This window comes from Drosophila innubila (assembly GCF_004354385.1).
Source record: "Drosophila innubila isolate TH190305 chromosome 2R unlocalized genomic scaffold, UK_Dinn_1.0 1_C_2R, whole genome shotgun sequence".
Classification (NCBI taxonomy): Eukaryota; Metazoa; Arthropoda; class Insecta; order Diptera; family Drosophilidae; genus Drosophila; species Drosophila innubila.
The window spans coordinates 10,665,993-10,676,530 of record NW_022995374.1 but is presented as its reverse complement, the minus strand read 5'-3'; the positions used below and the strand labels follow the sequence as shown (position 1 = coordinate 10,676,530).

Genomic DNA, 10,538 nt, shown 5'->3' with positions numbered 1-10,538 from the left:
TAAGCGGTCTAGAGGAGAATTCATGAAGCAGCAGAAAGATAATAAACCGAGTGCCTTTATTTTATTTGTGCAAGAATGGCGCAAAAGCAGGAGTACGAATCTGCAATGGGATATATGCATTCACCTTGCGGGTCCCGCTTGGAAGGTTGTTTGAAACTATTTAAGAGATAGAATTTTGTACAATGCTCTTGATATCTTTAGAACATGACGTTGGAGGATCGACAACCCTATATAAATAAAGCGCTTCAGTTGCGCACGATCACTACAGGGAATGAGATATACACTGCTGAAGAGCGGATTGATATCGGTCCAGAGCAGAAGCTCCGCTCCATGCAACAACAAATAGAAGAGCTGGTGCGAGACAGTGTCGAACGGAAAGAATTGAAGACCCACAACTATTATTTTGTGACCGTTAATTACTTTGCCAAGGACATCTACACTCCCGCAGAGCTAGCCAGTGCTGAATTTTCTCTGCAGGAAGGTGTCCAGAATGTCTATCACACTCTTATCAATCCTGGTAATAATACTTACAATTTAGGTTACACGCTCAATTCCAGAACTGAATTTATATTCCTGTAGGCTCTGCTGTCTACGGTTCCCTGTCTGAGACCCAGGAACATGCGAATGCCACACATCAGTTACCTGTACCACCAAATGCGCTGGGCAATGAAGATATTGAAGGAGTTTACGCCAACTTATTGGATTTTGTGCGGACAGGACTTGTCTTCACGCTGCAGGATCATTTACAAATTGTCAACAATGCTCTCAAGTTTCTTAGGGGGGGTGTGGCCAGTCAGCTGAAAGTTTACCCTATAGAATATCTGTTCTACTTTTTGAAGAAAGTGACTTCTCAAGAGTCTATGCATATAAGAGATGTGCAATTTCAACTGGATCGACATGAACTACTCCCGAATATCAGTTGTGAGTTCCATGAGCAACGTGGTCTTATCAATCATTGTGCTAAATCTCTTGTCACACGATGGGCATTCAAGTTTGCCGAGAATTTATGCTTGGATTTGGATATTACAATGCGTCCGAATCGTCACATTCCAGGCAACTTAATAATATGTAAAAAAGAAAAGGAAGAAGAATCAAACTATCCACCTATAAAAGTAGAACCAATAATTAACGAACATCAGTTTAACCCAGACGTGTTGGATGCACTTAATAGCCTTGATTGGGATAATATTTTTGAGGATGATGATTGCTTGGATTCGGACTCTAGTAGTAACGAGGAACCGGAAATTGCTACGGACTGTTATAAGACTATGCAAGCTGAAGACAGCACAGAAGATGGAGAGATTTCGTCAGATATAGAATTTATTGATATAGTTCCAGCACCGCCAACGTCTGTATGCATTGCTGAAGAGACCTTATTTTCGAGACAATCTGAACCGCAGGACAATAAGAATAATTACGAAAAAAATTATGAAAGCCACAAACATACCGCTATAAACAACCACATGATTACTTTAGAAAACCCTCTGAAAAACATTGAATCAGCGAAAAATGTATATCAAAAAAGGAGCATCTCCCCCAAAAGAATTTCTACAAGGAAAAGTGTCGAATTCCACCGTGGAAAATGTATATCACCTAAAAGGCGCAATGAATCAGAAAGTTCTGAAAATAGACATAGTAAAAGAATCGGTTTCCCTAGTTTAATAAGAAGAAATCGTTGGCGTTCTAGATCACGCTCACGAAGTCGTGTCGCATCACGCCATAGAAAATGTTTATCACCTAAGAGGCGCGATGAATCAGATAGTTCTCAAAATAGATATCGTACAAGAATCTGTTCACCTAGATCGAATAGAGAAAATTGTTGGCGTTCTAAATCACGGTCACGAGGTTGTGTCGGATCAAACCATAAAAAATGTTTACCACCTAAGAGGCGCGATGAATCAGATAGTTCTCAAAACAGACATCGTAAAAGAATCTGTTCACCTAGATCGAATAGAGAAAATCGTTCGCGCTCTAAATCACGCTCTCGAAGTGGTAATAACCAAGGAGGACACAGACAATCCAGCTCTAAAAATCGAAATATTTCTCCAAATCGATTCGGAGTTAATAAAGTTTCACACGACGGAAGTGTTTCACCCAAAAGCAGACGTAGAGATTATATCAGATTGGGTCGCATTCCCTCATATAGTCCGAGCAGAAGAACCAGAGAGCGAGTGTCACATGTGAATCCTTCAAGTCCGAAGAGACATTCCCCCCACCAATATTTTAGAAGTAGCAGTCGACTCTGTGAACAAAAATCAAATTCGCCTGAGATATCATATAGACGTAATGGAAAATATGTTACCAAAAGACATTATTCCCGAGAAAATTCTACTACGGATAACATAATAGAAACTACAGACAAGCATACTAGTACACCTCCAAGTATCACTTTACCCAATGATACACTTCGAAAATCGTGTTCACAATTAGTTGAAAGTCAAGAATCAATTTCAACAATTATTACGACGGGTAGTGGTAAAAGAGTGGAGGAAACATCTCATCAAAGACCGGTATCAATACCAACATTAATAGGTCGAGCTACACACCATTATGAGCCAATCAATACTTATAAATATGGGACTCCACCAAGAACTTATTATGATGAGAATGGGCAACATGAACCCTTATTACTACCTCATGATTTGCGCCACCGATTGGGAATGGCAAGGTCCAATTATATCTCGCCGTATGACTTGCGTTGTCGAATACAAGAACGACAGTTCTTTTTACCCCAAAGTGAGACGGTCGGTTATTCCCAGGAACAATTCCTCGACTATGGAAACAATCGACCGACCTGGGTTAGTTTCCAATTGTCGCAATGGCACAATGGATACGATAACTTTGTACCCAACCCTTACTAATAGATATAAGAAATGTCCCTCTAGGGTTATAAGCTGCATTTTGTATCAATTTGAAAAAATTATTATTTTTTTTTTGAATAGTTTATATATAAAATCTACATTGTAGATGTAGTAAATAAGTATTATCGAATTACATTGGTATTACCTTTATTCTGTTTAATGTACTTGCGCTGCGAAAGTCATGAAGTTTATATATATTTTTGTTACGTAAATATATATATTTTGAAAATATAATATTATTTTCTTTAAAAAAGTTAATGGAACTTTTTAGTCTCTCTAAAAACATTTATTTCATTAAACGAAATAATATTACGACTAGTTCCGTAGGCACAGTAATGAAATTTTCAGCCTGTTATTTAAATATTCAAAACTCTGGGAAACAAAACTCCATTTATTTTTGGATTAGATCTTAGCATGTTACAACTATATAAGGTAGCGACAGCCTAGAGAGCGCTCTCAACAGTTTTTAAGTTTTTTCTGAAAACGCTTAAAAGTATTTCAAAAGTACTGACTTTTAACATAAACTGAACCGAATGCTTTGTCGTATTTGACAATATAATATTGGTGATGATTATCATTAATTTAAGTTGGTATTTGACATTATATTAGATAACAATGTCCTGCTTGCCACTGGTGTAGATAAATGCTATGTTTTTTCTCTTAACATATGATAAATGTAACTTATAATATGAACATGCTGTGTAATATTTTAAGATTCTGATTGTAAATGCTGCAGAGTTGGAGTCAGTGCAGCAAGCTCTTTAATTAAATCGGGATCATCGATGGTATTATTTTGAATATTACGCAAAAGTTGTTCGAATTCCTCGATGAATATGTGATCACTTAGCTCGACCTTCTTGTTTTCAGTGATGTCAGCCTTTGGATCTAGGTGGGGAATGTGTTTCAGACCTGGAAAAGGCTTGTCTCTTAAAATGCATTTAATTTGTATTTATTTCATGATATTCTCACCATCGTCATTGTTTTTTTTAGAATCCTCTAGAGGGACACGTTTGTTTTTCGCACATTGCCTCACGTGTCTATTTCGAATGCTTCGTAATACGAATGTTCTGGGGCATTTTGAACAGGGATATTGCTGGACCGCGCATCTATTCGAATGCTTTACAAGCTGTGACTCAATAATAAATTTTCGGTTACATTTGACGCAATTGTAATTCTTTTCCATGTGGTGATTTTGGTAATGCCGACGCAAAAGCCCTAGACGATTTCCGAAATATTCGCAATTTTCAACCGGACATCTGTAGGATTTCCAAATATTCTCCTGCCTGTCAATGCCGTGTATATTCAGCAGGTGCATCTCGTAAGGATTACGATTCTTAAACACCTTGCCACATTCAAATTCGCAACGGTATTCTCGAGTTGGTAACAATTCAAAAATATCTGGAATGTAGTCTTTGCGCTTAGTTTTGATCTTCGACATTTTGAACCGCTCCAAATCCAAACAAAACAATGCAAGACATTTATGGCGAAAATGACGGTGTGTGCGTGAATATGTGTATGTAAATAAATGAGTGTCGTTTGTTTATATGTATGTATGATAAACGATTTCAAACAGTGTCACTACTAACATTATTAGGATCTTAAATTTAATTTACTGAATAAAATAACGATAGTACACTTTCCTTTTAACTATGGACCATATCTTCAGTTTAATAAACTTCTTTATATATCTGAATAAGCGTGTAAAACAGTTCTCATTCAAACTCAACTTATTATTGTTCAGTGCTGTAAAACGCGTACTTGTATAACATTTAATTTTATTCATGTAGCCATTCGTATGTATGTGTGTATGTATGTATGCTTATAGGTACACAGTGTGTACTACACACAACTAGTCAAATAACTTTTTTCACAACACAAAAACCGCATAAAAAAAATTAGACTGAGCTAATTGACTAAAGACGATCTAATAGTATAAAACTCAAGAAATAATCACTATTCTATGAGTTTTATTTTTTTTTGCTCGAAAATTATAAATAATTCTTGAGTTGTATACTATTAAATCCTCTTTATTTTATTTTTTTTGCTCAAAAATAATGATTGTTTCATGAGTAAAAAATAAAAATCATAAATTGTAAGATCATGGTGAAATTACATAGATTTGGTATATTTCACGCTTATTTACAGTTACTAGAAGTGAATGATTTTTTCATTTGAAAAAAAATTATTGTTTACTGTCCCTGATAATAATGATTAATTTTACATTTGTGGCTGTAACCATTATTGTATTGGAACCCAAAGGAAACACCCAAGCTAAGAAAATGGGTGAATATGTCGAAAAAAGAATAGTTTTCAATAGCTTTTTCCGCGTTAGTGACCTCCACTTTTTAAAAGGACTTTCAAAAATATTGGGAAAAAAATCCTACCCGTAGGCCATAAATTAGGATTTTTTTTTAAATAAAATTAAAATGAAAATCATAAATGATTGTACATATGTGGTTTTTACTTTTGTTTACTCAAATACAAATAATATGTACCACCGTCTTTGTCTAGATATACAAAAAAATAATAAAGCTCGAGTTAGTGGCCACACATGATAAGAATCGAACTCTTGATGGCCCCTAAAAATTTTATTACTGATTGTGGCTTGTGGTATGCTGCAGTTAGTCAAAAAATTTTTTCCTAGAATTAAATTCACAGATTTGTTTTTATTCAAAAATAAGTCAAGTCAACAAAACTAATTATATTGTTTCTTTAATATCTTATATAAAAAAAAAAACAATTTTAATGACTTGACTAACTGAATGTCAAGTAATTACATGTTAAGCTATAAAATTGGGTATGCGCAGAATATGCCGTATTCTTACTATTTTTTTTTAATTAGCTGAGCCAGGATCTATGTAGTATGTACACTGACACAGTTTTTTAAATCCTCTTATTACAATCCCTCTATTAAATTTAATTAAACTTTGACCAACAAAGTTAACTTTATTAAATCATATTATAGAGTTCAGCTCATTGTTTAACATAATTTTTGCAAATGTAAATAAAGAAAGCATAACTATTCTACAAAAGACAGAAATTCATTGATCATTTGGTAAGATCGGTACTTAACTGGATATATAAATTTCATTGTTAGTTTTAATTTATGTTAGTGACGACGGGACATATTAAATGAGTCCTCTACGTCTTTGACACTTCGCTTTGAGGCAGAAACATTCCACACATTTTTGGCTGGTTCCTGGGCAGTGACATAGTCGGATAAAGGCTGGTGATTAACCCTAGGTTTGCGTGCGTTTAGTGACGGGAAATCGCTTGCATTTTCAACGGACGCTGAAAACATTAGGTGGTCCGTCGGCACGAATTTATTTTCCTGCTTGACTTCGGATTTGCATGAGACAAATGAAGTATTTCTGCTTGAGTCATCGACATTGGGGCTGATCACTTTAAATTTGCGTTCCTGCTTGGGTGGCAGGTGCTTGCCGAGCAAAAGTTTTATAGCAAGATGTCCGCACAAATGGTCGCTGAGAATATAGGACCATCTGGCAACCATAGATTGGGTACAATATTTGGATCTGTCTCTATCCTCATGATACTGGAAAAAAACGCGTGGATAAGTGTTTGTTGATGTTATGGAAGATTATGTTAACTCACTTGACAAGAGATGCCCGAGTGATATTCAAAAAAGTCATTGGCAAAAATTGTATCCGTAATACTTTTATTGATAGTATTCGATGGCAAATGGGCCATTTCCATAACTTCTTTTTTCAGCACATAGAATAGATATTGGATGTCGTAGACAAGGATATTCTGTTTATCTTCTTCATCCATATCACATGAAAGGTAACGGAAACATCCCTTCACCACAGGCATCAATTCAGAGCTAGTGAAGACCACCAAAGGCCCATGGGGATTGTCGCTATGGCAGCTTCGCAAGTATTCTAATATATTAGAATAGAGTCTACTCATGTCTGACTCTCCCATGGCATTTGGTGGTAGTGGCAACTGATGAGTTGACTCTGCGTGATCTCGTGCTTCGCTGTTATGACCAAAAATCAAATGATCTGGAAAGCCCAATTTATCGTTAGAGTTGCCTGATAAAGTAAATTGGCACCTGGAACTCACCTGGATTGATCAGAGAGCTGTAGGTCGAAGTTTTTCCAGACTTTAACGAATACAGACAGGCAGCAAACTCGGCCGGAATGTAAATACTTTCGTTATTCTTGACAAAATAATTAAAGGCAGCGAAAACAAACTTTGTGTTCTCCAGATCTGTGTTGTTAAATAAAGTTTTCAATAAGTACAACGCTATAGTTACAAAAACTTTGAAATTTTAGGAAATCAAAGTAAGGATGAAAAAAATGGAAGCAAAAACTGGGAAATTTAGCTAATAATAATATTCAGAGTTCAATATATAGAAATATGAAATAAGAAAAACATTTACACTACAAAAATTATAAGAAAAAACATGTAGGTAAATATTAAGATAAAATGTGTTTTTTGGCTGGTTTGATTTTAAGAGCAATTTTAAAAATTAACTAAGATATTTTGAAAATTAGAAGAATATTTTTGAAATTACCCGAAATATTGAACAGTTTAAAGAAAATAGCATTCCTTTCAAATTTGTATTTTCCTAGTATCAATTGTTTTATTATTGTAAATTGCAATATTGCTAGTATATTTATTAACATTTTTAAAATAAACACAACTGGGTTTATTATTAAGAGCATTTCTGCAACGTAACTTATTTCGTGTTATCTTAATGAATTCTTTCCGTATTTTTTTTTTTTTTTAATATTCCTTTCTTAATAAAATTATTCCTCATATTTAATACCAAATTTTACATGCTTCCAAGTTTTTCCTTTCTGATTTTGAATTTCAAAGTTTCGATATTTATTTGTCGAAATTCTTAAATTGAATCAACTGTAGTGAGAGTGGAAGGAAAATATAAACCAAAGAATCATACCATGTTGTTCCCTGCCGTCTCTCAAAATACGCTCAATGGCGAGTTTCATTTGCATCTGTTTCTCAGCCGCTTCGCGCTCTTCTTGCTCCACAGCCGAGATGGCCTGACCACAACTGTTCATTGGCTCTCTTTTGGCTCGAGCTGCGACGTTAGCGTTTTTGGCCTGAGAACTGTATGGACCGCGTTGCTGCTCAGTCATGTTCTGCATACATTAAATCCAAATTATTAAAAATCTGATCAAACAATATTTTCACACTGTGTTGTACTCACTTTCCATATTTCACCACAGTGTGCGACTGCTTGGGGAGTCGTCATTCTGCGTCCCTCTGCATTGTTGTTGCGCCATTGGTGAACAAACATCATAAAGGCATTATGCTTTTTTGGCGGCATTGCAATATTTTTGAAATCTATTCGAAATAAAGAAATGAAAACATTCATACAGTCCGTTCACTAATCAGTTAAAAAAAATCAAAATAGAGGGCAATTTTTGATGAATTTAGGGATAAAAATAAGTTTGGGGTCTCAACAGGATTACATTTTTTATTATTTCTATGTGAATTGAACTTTTGCATTGTTAATTTGTGCAACTAGCACCACTTTTCTGTGATCTCCCTATTTTACGGCCTATGAAAGTCAATTTTATTGCGTTAATTTCAAATAATATCATAACATATAATAAAATATTAATATTTTGCGAATTTACAACTTCAAAATTAGTTCGAGGACTACATGGAAACGATTCAGGAGATTTGCATAAACGGCAATAGTAAACGGGTCAGAATAGTACCAACTAGCGAAAAGCAACAATAAAGTAAAGTTAAAACCAACTAATTTCACCTTGTAATTCATGATAAATCACCCTCTATACCAGAATGTTTAAAAAACTTGTATTTATGATATTGGGTAAATTCTATTTTAATAAATGTGTTATTCACTAATAAATAGAATATTGACAATATTATAAATACAAGCATTTTCTTGACAATCAAAGTTCGGCATGTACACATAGTTTTTCTGGCGAGTGTACTTATCTCCGATTCTTATATACACAAGCAAATGTATTGCATGTGTGTGTTTTCACGCAGATAAGCTAAGCTTATTTAACTTTTCTTCCTTTTCAGGAGTTTTAAATTATATTCACCACGCAATTGTGTTAACATGCAAAAACCACTTTTGATTAATTCAAAAAACAGCTTAAAAAATAGCTTACCGAAAAAATTATCTCAAGTGAATTTAATTTTCAATTGAAGCTCGATTGAGTTGTGCACGCCGCTAAAGTTGAGAATCGAATGCCGATTTTATTACAGTAAAACGAAAATCAAACTAACATACAGTGTTGACAACTTTGTTTCTGACTGGAAACACTAAGCATATTGAAATTGCGTTATAAAAAAGCTAAAAAGCAAAATGGCAGCCCTAAACCCAATAAAAGTATGGCAGCCTTGAATCACAAAAAAAAAACTACCGATTGTTTGAACGTGTGGCAGCCATTCTATTCAACAATAATGAGCACAGCCTGGCAGCCCTCGGAAGTGCGCGCGCTATTTAAAAACTTAACAAAAAACCGTATAAATAAACAATAAACTCAGCTATGACAAATCCAATAAAGCTCGAAATTATATCAAATAAAGTTAATTATGTATTAAGTTGTTTTATATCTATGTCACGCCCAATTTAATGACGTTAAAACAAAGGATTTTTCGCAAACCGACAAAAACTGACGTCCGTTTTCAGTTGTTAGCCCTCTTTCCATAGAGCTTTGAAATTTTAATACTGAAATTCATAGTTTGCGCCTCTAAGCGTTAGTAGTTTTTAATACTGTCTTTACACTGGGTGCATGATTGACTTTAAGCCGTTAAATAGAAGGTGCGGAATTGTTTTCCATATGAGACCTGTGGATAGAAGAAGACTTTGATGCGGCCGCATCTTTCAACATGCGCCGCATCTTCTGAAAGTGTGACAGCATTTTATCTAGTATTTTATCGAAATGTTGCATTTTTTCGGGGTATCGGTAGCATACAGCAGATTTTGTCATCGATAATCGTAAACAATTCATATTATACCGAGTAAAGAAAAAAAAAAAAATAAATGCATGCATTATAATTACAGAATACACCGATTACCACTTTAACATATTTTCACTCAATATTTTGTTGATTGCAGTAAAAAATTTTTTTTCTTCTTCTTAATTTCCGAGTTTGATTACATTGACAGGCCAAACAGCTGGTTTCGAAGATGCGACTTCAGTGTAATCATAATAGACAATAATGCGGCAGTCTAAATTAAGACTATAAATTTGGTTTTGTAGGTGATAGCATTATTATGTTCCGATAAGCATTAATCGAACACTTGATATGCAGGCGTACGATATTTTGCCCATCACTGCTGTAAACGTAACCGATTAGTGCGCAGTTTCTTTACAGTAGCACAATATGAAATTGCGCGCATTTTAATTATTTTTTTAGTTTATTTTTGCAATAATCAATAAATTTACAATTTAATGAAAATCGTTTATTCGAAATTAGATAAAATAAATATGAACTTCTTTATGAGTGATGGGAGCTCGTTCTGCCTCATGTGAAAAGTTGTTTAACTAAGTTTAAATTAATTAAATCCAAAATCAAATATGTTCAATATTGTAGAAATTCATATTCTGATACTTTTCGAAAATTAATCACAGTTTGAAATAGCGTTTAAGTCCGACATGACTACTGAAACAAGATGGCAGCACTGCAACAATTGTAAATCAGCTG

The 10,538-nt window shown here is 34.5% G+C and overlaps 2 protein-coding genes across 2 annotated transcripts; one reads left to right on the top strand and one right to left on the bottom strand.

The window, feature by feature from the left end:
• Positions 1-3,025, top strand: LOC117783969. The gene is made up of 3 exons (XM_034621549.1): positions 1-145; positions 202-517; positions 580-3,025. The coding sequence occupies exons 1-3, from the start codon at positions 23-25 to the stop codon at positions 2,859-2,861; spliced, it is 2,721 nt and encodes a 906-aa protein (XP_034477440.1). The 5' UTR covers positions 1-22; the 3' UTR covers positions 2,862-3,025.
• Positions 3,026-5,771: 2,746 nt separating this feature from the next.
• Positions 5,772-9,073, bottom strand: LOC117783664 (protein maelstrom-like). The gene is made up of 6 exons (XM_034621184.1): positions 8,996-9,073; positions 8,056-8,192; positions 7,786-7,987; positions 6,945-7,091; positions 6,474-6,883; positions 5,772-6,414 (listed from the first exon to the last, which is right to left on the bottom strand). The coding sequence occupies exons 2-6, from the start codon at positions 8,173-8,175 to the stop codon at positions 5,971-5,973; spliced, it is 1,323 nt and encodes a 440-aa protein (XP_034477075.1). The 5' UTR covers positions 8,176-8,192; positions 8,996-9,073; the 3' UTR covers positions 5,772-5,970.
• Positions 9,074-10,538: the final 1,465 nt, after the last annotated feature.